The 15516-nt window shown below is 43.4% G+C and overlaps 1 protein-coding gene across 1 annotated transcript in view; it reads right to left on the bottom strand.

Annotated features, from left to right (window-relative positions):
* Positions 1-15516, bottom strand: part of PEPD (peptidase D) — a 166078-nt gene that overhangs the window by 101432 nt on the left and 49130 nt on the right. Inside the window, exons 3-4 of the mRNA XM_078670283.1 lie at positions 2455-2582; positions 1714-1777 (exon numbers count right to left, since the gene is read on the bottom strand). Of these exons, the coding sequence (XP_078526409.1) occupies positions 1714-1777; positions 2455-2582 (192 nt within the window). The remainder of the gene's footprint in view (positions 1-1713; positions 1778-2454; positions 2583-15516) is intronic.

Genomic DNA, 15516 nt, shown 5'->3' with positions numbered 1-15516 from the left:
GCATCATATGCACTGTCATTTATAAAGTTTTGTCCAGTCTGGCAGGCTTCTCTTGGAGGACAGTTTAATTTCTGGAATCAAACTATGACCAAATCTGAAAAACTTGATAGAGTTTGAGAGATACATCTGGCACACTGAAACATGCTGTGTGCACCAGCCTATGCATTTGATGTGCAGGTTGGGAGGATACAAAAGGCTCCTGATGTCTAGTTTGAGAAATCTCTGAACTATGTAGTACTGTTCTCTGGTATAAAGTCTTGTTCAGGATTCATTAGGCCAGATCTTTATGGGTGCTTCTTGTAGACTTGACTAGTTTTCAAGGAACTCTTATGCAGGGTTGCATCTGTTCTCGTGGCCTCTTTTGAACTGACACTTCAGGCTTTGGGCCTCATCTTGAGAGCTGTTTGCATCCTTGGTGGTGACCACTATCAAGCTGTATCATGCGCGGTCTTCCTTATAACAAGTGATGCATCCAATTGTATTTATTTCTCGGGTCTACCTTTGGAGTGGTGTCTAGCTGTTGGGGCTACCTGTAGTGTACACTGGCGGCTTCAAAGGTCAGTTCCTTTTGTAATGCCATTGTAGTTCAGGAAGCCTTGCACAACATTTTACTTTTTATTACAGTTTGTTTTTTACATCCTGGGTGCCACCTTTTGGGACTGTGAAAAGGAAACAGGGGCCATTATCTGTTGTCCTATGCCTGGCTTTAGAGAACATTTTTAGAGTACTAAGCTTTAAGATAAGGGATCTCACCTAGGGTACTGCGTTGGTTTCTGGAAGTATGAGCTTGTTCTGGAAGCCTCACAATTTTTTTAAGTCACTTCAGTGGATCCTGCTGCGTTCCTCCTCTTTCCGTTTTCCACCAGCATGGCCCCCAGTCTCATCAACCACACTTGCAGCAGTGTCTTACTTTGAAAAGTCTGGGCTGCTACCTTCTGGATGGCACCACTGAGGATTGTGAAGGGGAGAGTGTGAATGATATGTTGTGTTGAGTTTTGGGGATCGCAGGTAATTTGGGATTTTTTTTATTATGGACGCCTCCTATGGAAGACTGGCCATTTCGGAAAGCCTTGCTGTTTTCATGCAGTAAAATTAGTTCAAAATGGGAGTGTGTGAACCCGTCCCTGTTAGGTGTTTAAACAGTGTCCTGATGAGCAAGAAGCTAGTCCTATTTTGGTTGTCTGAGTCAGTGACCCACACCACACACTGTTTGCTACTTCAAAGCAGTAATTTATAAGCAGCAAGTAAGCATCCCCTAATGGAAGAAATACTGTCAGCTGAAGAATGATGAAAAGTATAACACGTGTCAGGAGACGCCCGCAGACTTACTTATTTGACTGTATAATTAACTAAATTGTGAGTAAATCTATTGTAACACATAACAAAAGGATGGATGTGACATGTAAGAATGAGAAACACAAGCATTAGGACATAAGCAGAGGTATAAGCTTTGATATAAGTAGTCAGAGCTGAAAGAATGATATTCACAGGAGAGTGATGCTCAGCCCTACAGGCATCATCACCACCACCTTGCAAAACGTAGAAGAATGAGGAAATAATTTTCATTACCAAAAATGAGCACCAATATTTCCATATAAAGAAATGAACTGCATTTAACTCTGCTTCCCTAGAGCCAAACCTTTAGTTTTTAAACCTGCATCGCCTATATTTTAATACTTGCTCCATAACGCTTAGGGAAATCTCTAGTCTCACCTCAACTGTGTAGTGCACTTCATCCACTTCATACTTCTTTTTGAAATAATCCCGCGGGTGAATCCTGAAATAAAAATAAAAAAATGTAAAATCACGTCATACACAAACCTAAACAAAAATCAATTTAGTAACCTGTAACAATAGTTTTGAATTTGACTTTTGAGGACTCATATGTTGGCCACTATTCGCAGCATCTAGAGTTTGGGTCATAGAAACTGGTTGAAATTTAAAATTAAATCTACTCTGGGTATCACCCATAAGCAGAATCAGTATATCTCATGACAATGTTGACCATAAATCTTCACTGCCCCAGTGAGTGACCACCATCTTCGCAGTCTATTTTCTCCTTAACAATTAACTAGTGCTCTCCATTATTTGTACTGAATACATTTATGCGAGTCTCCTCTTCACCAGGAGGTCAGGAGATTGTGTCTAGCCACTCTAAAATAATTCCAGGCTTTTTATGAACATAAGGTTTACAAGCAAATATGGCAACACCACTTTGCATTGGGTGGAAAGCCCTAGATTAACAGCCCCTATCCAAAATTTCTCAATCTAGTTTGATAAAAGTATGAATTGAAAACTGTAGCAAGTCATGGGTTAACGATTCCCTCAAACTGATCTGGTTATGTATTCAAGAAAATCTCAATTAATGTTCTTACAGAATACAATAATAGCTATAGGCATTTTCAAAATGCCACATTATGACTACTACAATTAAAAAAATCAAAATCTCCTTACTTTCCCATCCAGACTGCATAGCTCTCGGGGAGTTTGGGAACAAACAGTAACGATTTTCCTGTTTCGACATCAATAGCACCGTAGCAGTCTGCTTCTGTTACTCCAAAGGTCCAATGAAAGAAAGACTCCTGAATAAGAAATCCGACACAGCAGGAATAGGTTAGCTCAGTCTTTAATGTTCCAATTGACAATAAACAGACAAAAGACTGGTTTCTGTAATGGTAACAGTGGTATATCACGCTTGTAATATGTCACATTTTCCTGCTCAATATGTATTATTCTTATAGGTCTTACTTGTAGAATTTTTTTTAAAATTTCAGGCTTCTTTACTGCTTAACTAAAGCAACCTTTGCAGTGAGCCTTCTTAGTTAAAAGGCCATATAAAAGACAGTAAACGTGTGTGTGCTTCACAGTAAAACGTCTTAAACTGAGCAGATCTGTTTTAAAATGATCATCTTTTCATAATTCTAAATACTCCATCAGGATTCAAATTATTGTCCTATTAAAAGGCATTTAAGAGACCCTTCAAAAGTACTACTAATACTATTTGGGCATCAAATGACTTCTCCACAAACAGTAAATTAAAAGATTCTGAAAATGTTCACATATTACACTTAATACAAAATATAGGCCTCAGGTAACAGCTTGTAGAAATGTATACAAAGAGAACAGAAACACGATAATGTGGAAAAATAAAAACATGGTAATATTCTTACTATTATATATTATGTTCCTGTATGTTTCACTGGCACTATCAGTGCTATAAATCCTTTCGGTTACAGCACAATAATGGAGGCGATCCAAGCACAGTTCAGACTTGTTGGGACACAGCCATTCATCATATAGGTGTTTATGATTTTGATAATAAATGGCAATCACATTTTTAAGATCCATTATGAGAGAGCAAGGCGGTGCCCAGATCTCCAAGACAAAATGCTAGCCAGTCACAGATAGTACATCCATAAAGAATCCATCACTTTTTCGGAGTCTTCTATTTTATTAGAAATCACACAATTGTATTAACTAGGCCCCGTCGCTGTGTGAGGGAAATTTGCCTGACCCCAGCCCACTCTGTAATCGTTTACGGAATACAGCAGTTACTAATGTTTCTGGAGACATACTGATACCAACGTATATTGTGTCCTGAGGAGAAGCCTTTTTAGCAGGTTCTTTATCAGACTGCGATGACTCGTTTACTCTTTTTGAAGAGGCTTTTGTAGATGTAGACTGGTCACTCTCAGAGTCTGACACAGGGTCTGATCTAGTTTTTAATTTTTGAAGCCAGGTGAGAAGACATCCTTCTCGGTCTCTAAGGATCTTATTAGAAAAAGTATGGCAAATCTTGCATTCAGACGCCTTATGAGATGGATACAGGAGGTAAATGCAATTCTTGTGGGGATCATGCACATAAAGTCTTTTCTTCAGGCAAATGGCACCTTCTCTGAAGAGAGCCTTCTTGGTCGTGTCAGACATAGTCCAAATATACTGAGGACCCACAGCAGTAGGAAGGTGATATTAAGAAATATATATAAAATTGTACTTTCCTGTTGAAAAAGTCCAACATTCTCTTTTATTTTTTTTAAACAATTTTTATTGTTAATAAAAGTGAACATTGGACATTTTCAAGGTTTACATTGTGCGCATCAATCGTGCACAGTTAATATGAAGATACATAGTGGACACCTCATTTGATCTCGAGGAAGCAGCGTTATTACATTCAGGATATCTGTACATCACAAGCCCTCTCTTCCGAGATTATCCCATCCTCCCTCCCTATCCTACCGAATCATTATCACTTTCCATCTGAGGTGGTTCACAAATATATCCTGTGTATTCATTCCAGGCTCCCCAAATTTTTCACCATTTTCACGGACATTTCCGATTTAAATATACCGCCTTTTCGGCAACCATCGCAGAGTCCATATCCGCGCTCCAGTCTCTGAGCGCCGGTGACACGGGGGATCCCCAGGCCTTGGCCACATTTCGTTTAGCATACACAATACCCAGCGTTGCCCAGTCCTGCATCGGGTTGCTTAAATCATTAGGCTCCCAAACGTTCAGCAGACAACGACGCGGCTCTGGGAGCAGCAAAACATTAACCACTTGAGATATTGTTCGCATAACCTTGGACCAGTACTCAGCAATTAATGGGCAATCCCAGATAGTGTGGTAGAACGTCCCCGCCTCCCCGCAGCCTCTCAAACAGTACTGGTGTGTGAACATTCTCTTTTCTTGATGAGAAAAAACTGAAAAAGCTCAGGGGAGATTCCCTAGCACAACGTGCGGTAGAAAATCTGAGGTTCTGAGCTTCCTTCAGGAGTGTTCTAGAGGGTTACTACTGCTGATTGGTTGAGGCAAAAGTCTGGTCTTTTTCTTTAGAAGGACTATGATAGGTTATTAAACTAAGAGGCCTAGGCCTCTCTTTAGTCTATACCTATTAGTGTATTATGACTATTTAAAACTACTACTACTACTATTTTAAGTACCTGGGACTCCCATTGTGATGACAGGCAATGATTCAAGCGTGTGAATCTATTAAAATGTTCCAATACTGGAGTAAGTAAACATTGTAAAGGCAGAACCCAGTCAGTAAAAAAGTAGTGTCTACATTGCTTTTTTTCAGCAGGATGGCAGCGCTCCCACTTTTCAACAGAGCTTCCTTTCACAGTGCCATATGCCAGGCTTTACATCCCTGTCACACAAGGCCTGAGCTGTCTGAAGCATTCCCAGAGACCAGGAAGTGAGTGCACATGCTTATTACAGTTAATGCACAGTGCAAGATACCAATGAACAGAGGTGAGCGTGCTGAAAGTCAAGACTTCCCCGGTATGCAGGCTGGAGGTGAGCTGTAGTGTCCCGCGCGCCACCGTCCCGATCGATCATCCTCAATTTAGCTTCAGAGAGTGCGTTTTGCGTTTACAGGGGAAAAGCCGTTGACATGTGGGCATTTCGGAACGGTCTATATCGCAGGCTACGGACCTTCCCAGCGTGGTTTATTTCAGTGTATAGTGAAGAGGAGGTTAGAATGGCGAGGAATAGGAATAATGTGTTTTGGATCCGGCTTATAATTTGTTACTATTCCACTATGTATCGGGGTCGTTGTTGGTTTTAGTCGGTGGTTTCAACAGTATATTTTACATTCTGCGCATGGTTACAGTGTTGTTTGTTGTGCCATTAGGACTTTTAATCTCTCCAGTGGCACCTCTTGTATCATGGGTGGTTACTAGTTGTATGAAGCTGCTGCTCGTGGACTGTGCTCGTTGGCAGATATGGAATGTGCCGAAGCTCTGCCGAAGGTGTCTAGCTGGTGTTAGGGCTACTGAATGTGGCGGTGTGCAAACGAGTCGTTATGCGTAGTTCACTTGTAATTAAGAATTGTGCATATGAGCTGGGTGCAATCGGATTATTCAGCCAGAGTAGTTGCCTGCTTAATCAAAAGAGCTGGTTTAATAGCGATCGCGCTAGCGTATCTGGGGTAGGAGGTATTGACATATTTATGCATGTTGACAGCATTGAAACTGGAAGGGTGCCGTGGTTATTGAGCCAGGTCCGCGCAGGCCTCAGGGAAAATGTGCAGTTTGTAAATTACGTCGTAGTTTTCTTATTTGCAATTCTAGTTGCGCTGAACTTAAATGCGTCACTTAAAGGACTACTTGCCCTCTTATAGTTCCAGTCTCATTCAGGCAGCGGAGAGGTAGTTTTGGGGACTAACACCTTGATTCAGTGCCATCGTAAATGAGTTATGATTTTCTGCCTGGATTTGACTTGTGCAAGCGTTGTATATAAGTTAAGCATGCACTGCCACACTGTCAGAAGTCTCTGCATGTTATTGTACTAAAAACCATTTATATGGCACTTACTAATAATTATTTATTGATACCAGAGGATTTGGGGTGGGGAATCTTAGGATAAGTAAAGATTGAGAAAATGACTTTTAAACGTATGCCTTATGGTTTGCATGAGGCTCCCTGATGCAGGTACTTAACTCACTATGCTCACTAAGCTATAAGGATAGCAACTGGAGATCCACAAGTAGCACACGAGTCTGCAACTAAAGTTTTAACCTATAAAGATATCTACATAAAATAGCAAAATGTGTCCTGCAAGCTAAACTTGCTTTGTAGCGGGCATGTTCACTCGCTTGTAATGAGTCGATTAAACTGCCACAGTTCTCCAACAAATCCATTAACCATAGTGATGTTACTGCTATTGGAACTTGTTGGGCAGACAAAGATCTGTACAGCAGTGCAGTTTCCTTTAACATTCTAAAATAGTTTTACTATCATATTTATACTTGTTGCAAATTGCTGTGTGGTAGTTTTATTTTAATTACATGTACACGTTGACTGTAAGGCTCTGCTCCTCGTGACCCCAGTTCTATCCTACCCCTTTCCCTATAACTTATGGGCCCAGTAGTAATGATTTTCCACTTCAAGCCCCGACTGTTATGGAGGGATTGCATCGAATTTATAACTAGTCAGGACTTCTCTTCCCACAATCTAGCCCACTGCCGGGCTTACCACTTCACACGCAAACCCAGCTTTACGCAATCACTGTCACCCCACTACCATGGACCTGCTCGCATAAGTCGGGAAAATAATTAAGCAGAACTTGCCCCTCAATGCTAGCTGCGTAGGTTTGTAAATTACACCAAGGTCAGTCGTTCACTGTGAAACACTGCAGCCATTCATTTAGGGCCAGATGTAGGAGAGCAAATACCGGTCAGTAACGGCCGAATTCGGCCGTTACTGACCGGTATTTGGGTTTTCAGATGTAGGGGCCATTATTTTACAGAATCGGTAAATTTACCGATTCTGTAAAATACCGAATCGGTAATTTTATTGATTCGGTAAATCCAAATGTAGGTGACACTCCTGAGAGTGTCACAGGCCCTTAAGAGTCGGTATTTTACCACACAATTCTATTGTGTGGTAAAATACCGAATCCAGGTGTGCATGCACATGATTATTACAGTATCAATAATGTTGTACATATTGTTCCATTGTCTTTCCAAACATTCTCCCAAGAATTCCAAAGTCAGATTTCTTCAGTAGACAAATTCTTTATTCACAAGAGATACTTAAAACCAATAGCCAACAAGTCTCAAGCTAGAAGACCATTGTGAAGCTTTATTATAGAGAGAATTCTAAACAAGCCCTGAAGAAGTCCGGTCTCGGACGAAACGCTTTGGCTATTGGTTTTAAGTATCTCTTGTGAATAAAGAATTTGTCTACTGAAGAAATCTGACTTTGGAATTCTTGGGAGAATGTTTGGAAAGACAATGGAACAATATGTACAACATTATTGATACTGTAATAATCATGTGCATGCATCATTGTTGAAGTGTGCGGGGTCACTTTGGGCATTTTGATTTGTAAAACAAGTTTCTTGTTTTCTAATATTGGGATCTAGGGGATTGTATCCCAGACCACCTGCACCTATACACACGCACACCATAGGGATTTTGTTGCCAGTGCGGGCAAAGTAGCCTTAATCACCTGTTCTGGCTTGATTTTTACATCTGTGCATGCACACTGTGCAATGTGACACACAGACATGCCTGTAGGGCATGTATGTGCGCCACATGTCACACATAACTTTACTTCGGGTGCTAGAGGGTGTCAAAGTGACACCCCCTGCACCCTTGCAACATTCGGTATTTACCGATTCGGTAAATACCGAATTGGTATTTCCCATTGATTCCTATGGGCTTCACAGCCCATAGGAATCAATAGGAAATACCGATTCAGTATTTACCGAATCGGTAAATACCAAATGTTACCGATTCGGTATTTCTAATTTAAAAATTAGCTACATCTCCCTCCTTCATATTTACCGATTCATAAATATCGAATCGGTAAAAAAATAAAATAAAATAATAATAAATAAATAAAAAAAAATAATAAAAAATAAAAATCGGTATTTATGAGTCGGTAAATGTCCCTCACCTACATCTGGCCGTTAGATGTTTATGGTAGTGCATCGAAGCGATATCTGTAGTAAGACGCCCATAATCAAGGGTATTTTGAGCTCTTGCTGCACATCAATCGAATAATTGGCGGTACAAAACGTTTATTGCATTTTCGTTAGTTGATTTTTCCTGGAGGTACTGTTTGTAATGCGGTGTTATGCAGATATTTGTGTTCATGAGTCCCAACGCTTCGAATATGAAGTCATCCGATGAACCTGCATTTATGATCCCAGGATGTGGAACGCACTCCCTATTGACCTCAGAAATTCACTGGCGGGAAAGGCCGTCAAATAGTCAAAACATGTGGCATGTGGTGTGAAATACGGATTCCAAATGTTATGCCACATTCACAAGTTGACACCTGGAATAACATATATTTCCCTCATATAGTAAATATCTCAACCAGCAGTACTGGTATTTATTGTGTGCATAAAATTGTAATTGCAATGCCAATAACTCTAACTAACTGATGCGAGACCTGTTGCATTGCAAATGCTGGTTTAAATAATTGGTTACTAGTACTTCACCATCTTGATAACTCTTCTTTAGAATGCCCTTTATTCATTAGCACTTTGCTCTCTCATCACTTCTTTGTGGTTCTGGGGCCACAATCTCACCAGCGGCCCATAAAACAATTTGATTGAAAACTATTTGACTGTTACATGACATGTTAGCTACATTTAGGACGCATTTCTTCTCTTATCAGAAACACTGATCAATCTTTTTTTAACAATATCTTTCTACGATTCGTGTCCCTGAGCATCAACACATGTAAGAAAAGCAAACAGTAACCATATGAGAGTGAGGCTTAAAAATCTATTTTTGTAGATCTGAAGAAGCACTCGGCAAGTTTTGCTTCCCTGTGCCTGTAAAGTGATGCATTGTTTCTGCTTTCGTTTCCGGTTTTGTAAACAACATAATCTTTCTCAAGAGTCCAAGCTGTGCATTGATGAGATTGGCATGAAGGAAAAATAATGTATTTCTGAATGGATGAATGAAACATGTGGAGATTGCCTAATGGTGACTGAAGCAGTGTAAAATGTGGACTATTTTAAGCTCAAGTTCTGTAGTGGCAACCGTCATCACCAAACCAAATAAGTCCTGCACCCTTGGCCGTTTCGTGTTTTTGCTAGGACTCTTGTTTTCAGTTGGTTGAAGAAGTTGTAGGGGCTCTACATGTGGTGTGGCCTAAGAAGAACCTAAAAATCCCCTTACAAGTGGTCTGGTCTCTGTACCTAAGGGCCAGGCCTGACATATGTGAAACAGAATCCTATGATTGGCAAAGTTATAAATAGTCGTATTCGTGATAAAAGTAGCTAAATCTATGTCACAAGGTATGTATTGAACAGTGTACTAAGCAGCACTATACTGAGTCACAGGCAATCACACGTTTGACAGGGTAAATTTAAAGTAGCCAGCATCTTCATGGTTTGCTGGGGTAAACCTTGGAGAATCGAGTGTGCTAAGGGGATCACCTGGTTATTCTGGAGTGAAATAGTATTTGGCGCCTGGAGATCCTGCTGGTAAACAACGGTATTCATCCTGGATACCGTTCATTAACCCTCTTCCTTTGAAATACTCTCTGCAAATAGCTAAGCCAATATAACTCGTCGGATCTCTTAACAATTGTGGCTCATGAATCTGCAATCATAATCCATTATTTTATATGACTTGTTTAGCCTCTGGGTACGTAATTTCTGAGCGAGGGCAGGAGTCAAGGTTGGGTGATGACAGTAAGTTAAAAGCCTGGGATCACACGGTTGTTGTCAAGTGAGGAAACCAGGGTTGAACTTGCCTTTGACCCCAGGCCTCAGCGGTCCCCACTTTAGTATGTCAGACCATCTCTTCAAACGTTAAATTATGTTTTAATCTGTACTTAATAGCCATAGTTAATTCTAACCCTACATCACTGCAAATACCATTCATGTTTTAATGTATCTCAGTTCAAAACGCGCACAACTAAATTAAGCTTTGGGGGTTGCAGAGTTGAAAGTCCCCGCAGTATCCTAGCGTTTTTTGACAATAGCATGCTTGCATCAAATAGGAAACTGTATCATGAACTGAGCACTACACTCCATTCAATTAGAAAAAAACATTTGTTTTCACACACACACACAATACACACGTTTCTGTGTGATGTACATATATACACACACACACACCTTGAGACATATTTAGTAACGTTTTGCACAACACAGAGCAGCAAGCAAAGTTGATGCGCAGCGTGAAACAGAGAGAGCAGTAATGGGCTAAATCTACTAAGATATGGCGCACTTCTGCTCCCTCCTAGCACTGGCGCACTTAAGGCTGCCTAGCGCCAATGCAGGCTTTGCCGCAAGGGTGTCTACATTCATGGGGGGCCGCAGAGGGGGGGGGGGGGGGGGTTGTCAAGGAGGGGCGCTTGCCCGCCCCTGCGCGCCTCTCCTTGCCCCCCCCTGCGCACGCCCATGTGCACAAATGCATCCCGGAGGGAGGCCTGACGCCGGGGCTCATCCTCAGGCAGGACATCATCCAAATTGATACTTGTATAGTGCACTACTCACCCGCAAGGGTCTCAAGGCGCTTTTACCAATACCGCTGTGGAACCCATCCTGGCTTTCCCTGTGAGGTGTCCACTCCTGGGCACCCCCAAGGTGGAGGCCAGGCATCCTTAGCGTTGTGGGGGCCGTTGTGGAGATTAAGCAAGCTATTGCCCAGAGTTGCAGAGTGGGACTCCATGATTGGAATAGGTACCGAGGCGAGAATTATCAGGTCCGTGGAATTTTGAGCCCAAGACCCGCCGAGGCGGGGAATTGAACCCTGGTCCAGGGCTAGACCTCTGCATCAGGGTCTGCCGCTCTAACCATTGAGCCACACTTCTCCACGTCCAACAGTTCGCCTTAATTTTAGGCAGTGCAGGGAACAGAGCTGCTCCCTGCAAAAGGCCTCAACTCCCTGATGGGGCCACCTCGAACTCCCCTGTGCACAAGAGCAGCCCCACCCCACCCATTATCATTCTGTGTGGGGCTGATTGCCACATACAAAATGGCAATGGGTCAGTCTGGGCTGGCACAGCATGTGGGGCCTCGGTCCAGGGCAGGGCATTCTGTCACATGGAAGTGCAAAAACGCCCATGCTGCTGCTAGGTGAGAATCCAGTTAGCCAAAGGAAGGCGGTGAAAGAAGTTGAAAGGAAAGGATTATAGTTATAGTATAGCAGCCATGGTTGCTGCTTTTTAGGTCTCGGCCTGCGTAGGCTGCGCTTGCGCAGTCTCGCCGGCGAGATCTTATGTTTCTTAGTGTGGGGCTTGAACCCGCCCCTCTTCTCCATTGGCTGGCTTCCTAAACGGAGGCCAGCCATTGGAGAAGAGGGGCGTCTGTCCATTTAAGCCCGGTCTTTTTGGGATTTAGGGGTGTGTTTTTTCGTTTCTTTCTCTCCTCTTCCCATTGGCTGGAATTTTACATTCTAGCCAATGGGAAGAGGAGAGAAAGAAAAACACGCCCCCCCAGTCTGAAAATGATGGGGCGTTTCTCCGAGTCATTTCTGCTGGACCTCAGAGAAACATGGTGGTGGCTCATCTCTTGTTCTTCATTCTCTTCGGTTTAGCTGCTCCATCACTATTTTCTCTTCTCTTGTGTGCTCGTTCTCTTCTCTGCCTTTCTTATCCCCTCCCTATGCTCTGTTGCTAAAGGAAGGACATCACGGGTCGAGTTCAGGCTTCGTTCTCCAGATCCATGTGGCGGTGGCGTTTTCCGACTCACTGCACTGCTCACACATTTAAAGCGTCTTGGGAAGAGAGGTGCCTATCAGCTTTAGTTTCGTGCTCACATTTGACGGAAGACTAGTGGTACCGGAAAGGGCGGAATGACCGAGCAGCACCCACCCTGCCTGCGGAGAGAATGGAGGAGCCCGACCCAGCCAATCGAGGTATACGGGAGTTGGAGGGTGTGCCGTTGTGCTGCAGAGGCCCAGAGAGGTGGGCGCATTGGTGCTCAGGGAAGGACGAGGGCACCTTCGAATATGCGGTTTGCTTTTCTGCGCGAGGCTCCAGCGCCGATCAGGAAAGGGTATCTGGGGCAGCAGCCTGCTTGTGATCGTTTAGGCCCCGGCGGCGCCCTTGGCTTGAGCTGCGACGTGGCTTGCCTGGGTCTTTCCCCGAAGCCCAGTTGCTGCCAGCCTTGTTAGTCCAGGTTTACGGTGGGGGAGGGGCCTCACGTTTCCGTCTGGGAGAGCGCACACCTTTAACTAACATATAGGACTTGTGTGGGGCAAAATGGCTGTGGCCTATGGCGCAGCGGCACCCCGCTCTACCCGCCCCCACCCGTACCTCCCGAGAGTTGTAGGTGGTGCGGGGAGATGGATCCCGAAGAGATCCAGAACCGGCTGCAGAAACCACGCTGGGAGCTGTGCACCCGCAGAAAGATCTTGATCAGGAATTTACCACAGGACTGCAGCAGCCAGGTATCTCCTTGGATGTAAATGGAAAGCGTTTTTAGTGCCTCTGTTCCCGTGCCTCTGTTCCCTGCTTGTGATCGTTTTTAGTGCCTCTGTTCCCGTGCCTCTGTTCCCTGCTTGTGATCGTTTTTAGTGCCTCTGTTCCCTACTTGTTTATTTTATGAAACTAACAACCATAGACAAAGCCAATAGTTCTGGCTTGTTGTAGGTGTAACGTTACTTGTTCCAAGTGTAACGTTACTTGTTCCAAGTGTAACGTTACTTGTTGTATTATATATCTGGAAGCAATGACAGAAGCAACAAACTACAAGTCGGGAGGCACATTATATTAAGCACAGATTTTTAGCCTTTGTGTTTTAAGCCACGCATTTTATTACATCAAACACCCTTTTGGAGAGACCCTCCTACTTTTTTCATCCCACTTAACGCTCTGGAAACAACACCATGTCAGTCGCCCTACGTCAAGGCACTGTTCATCATGCATGACTCATGCCTTCACTTTTTTCAGATTGCCTATCTGCAGGGGCATAGGGAACCCTGCTCCACCCCACCCCTTGCTTTAGGAACTACAGCAAGGGTGGAGTTCTTGATGGGTCTCATAATTAATGTGAAAAGGTAAGTGAGTAAGTAAGTGAAGGGATGGGTGGATAGAGGAGTAAAATGATGGATGGATGGATGGATGGGCGAAAGGGTGGTTGACGGGCGAGTGAATGGGTGGATGGATTAGTGAAATGATTGATGGATTGATGAATTGATAAGTGAAAGGGTGAATGGATGGACGGATGAGTGAAAGGGTGGATGTAAGGCTGGATGAGTGAGTGAAAGGGTGGGTAGATGGATAACAGGATGGATCAATGAGTTTAGGAGTGAATGGCTGGATGGATGAGTGAAAGGATGGATGAATGATAGGTTCAATGGATGGATTCTTCAGTGGATGAGTCGATGGATGGGTGGGTGGATGGATGGAAAGATGGATGGCTAAGTGAAAGGGGAATTGAAAGAGGAAGGGGGATGGGTAAATGGATGACTGAACGGGTGAATGGCTGGATGGATGAGTTAATGGATGGATGGATGAGTGGATGGATGGATGGATGAAAGGGTAGATGAATGGATGATGGATGAGTAAAAGGGTGGATTGAGGGATAGATAAGTGAAATGATGGATGGAAAGAAACATGATGGATAGGTTTGTAAATGGACATTGTTGGGCACACAGATGGAAGGACAGAATGAATGGTGAAAGACTGAATGATGGATGAAAGTATGATTACACATTGTAAGCCCCATTATCTTTAGCAACATTTCCTATACATTGACTTCCCCATTTATATGAGTGATTGTCTCTTTATAATAGGTGTGAGTTGTAATGCACTACAAAACTCTGCCCCACATACTTGGAATGTGTAGCACTATAGAAGAAACTAAATACACATGAGAGAGGGTCTATGTGAAGATGAGGGGCGCCATTGGAGGGTGGTATCAAGGCCAGACTTGCCGGACCAAGCATCAGGTGTTTTCTCTGGGAGCTGGAAAGGTGGGGGCAGTTTTGTTACCACAAAAAGACCTGCACATTTGCTTAAAGCTGTGCATATACTGACAAACCATGAAGTGCACAATTGTCTCATCCTAATATAAACTTATTTTCACTTGAACTTTAGCGGTTGTCTATTTACTTGCTTACATCAGAGAAGGTTGCACAATAGTATAGGTCTAGAAACCTTACCCTTTGTCCTGAATTTTGACCTGCTGTCCTGAATTTTTGTCCCAAATTTTGACCCGCTGTCCTGAATTTTTACACTCACTGTCCTGAATTTGCACCCATGCCAGTTGGCTTGTAAATCTGCCCCGTAGCGTTCAGCTTTTGGGATGCCAGTGGGGTAGTTTTAGGGTTCAGGGTGGGTATGGGTTTTGGGGTGGCAGTGATAATTTTAGGGATCAAAGTGGGTATGACTTTTGAGGTGCCAGGGGTAATTTTGGGGTTCAGGGCGGGTATGGGTTTTGGGGTACCAGGGGTAATTTTAGGGTTCAGGGCGGGTATAGGTTTTGGGGTGCCAGGGGAAATGTTAGGGTTCAGGGTGGATATGGATTTTGGGTGCCAGGGGTAATTTTAGGGTTCAGGGTCAGTATGGGTTTTGGGTTACAAGGGGGGACATTTTAGGGTTCAGGGCGGGTATGGGTTTTGGGGTGCCAAGGGGAACAATTTTAGGGGTCAGGGCGGGTATGGATTTTGGGGTGCCAGGGGGCTAATTTTAGGGATCAGGGAATGTATGAGTTTTAAGGGGCCAGGGGGCTAATTTTAGGGATCAGAGAATGTATGAGTTTTAAGGGGCCAGGGGGGTAATATTTGGGTTCATAAGTGTGCTAGAATTGTTGTCCAGTTTCAAAAGCAGAATTCACCACTTTTTTTCTCAGCTTGGCCTGAGCATTACCCGATCCTGAATGTCTGACATTTCAGACCCGCCCCTATTGATTAACATTAGCCACGCCCCTTCGTTTGCCAGGTTTAGCCCCCCCGGAAAAATTTCTGCGGATGCCCATGCCTACATTACGAGCAAGATTGTGATTGTGCAGGAAGGTATCCCTTCCTGCACAAAAACATTCCTCAAAGGATTTCCCTCTTGTTTATGTGTGAAGAGGAATGCACCACACATAGAACAA

The sequence above is a fragment of the Lissotriton helveticus genome, chromosome 12, assembly GCF_964261635.1.
Source record: "Lissotriton helveticus chromosome 12, aLisHel1.1, whole genome shotgun sequence".
NCBI lineage: Eukaryota > Metazoa > Chordata > Amphibia > Caudata > Salamandridae > Lissotriton > Lissotriton helveticus.
The sequence above is the reverse complement of the archived record's forward strand: the minus strand, read 5'-3'. Positions and strand labels throughout refer to the sequence as shown.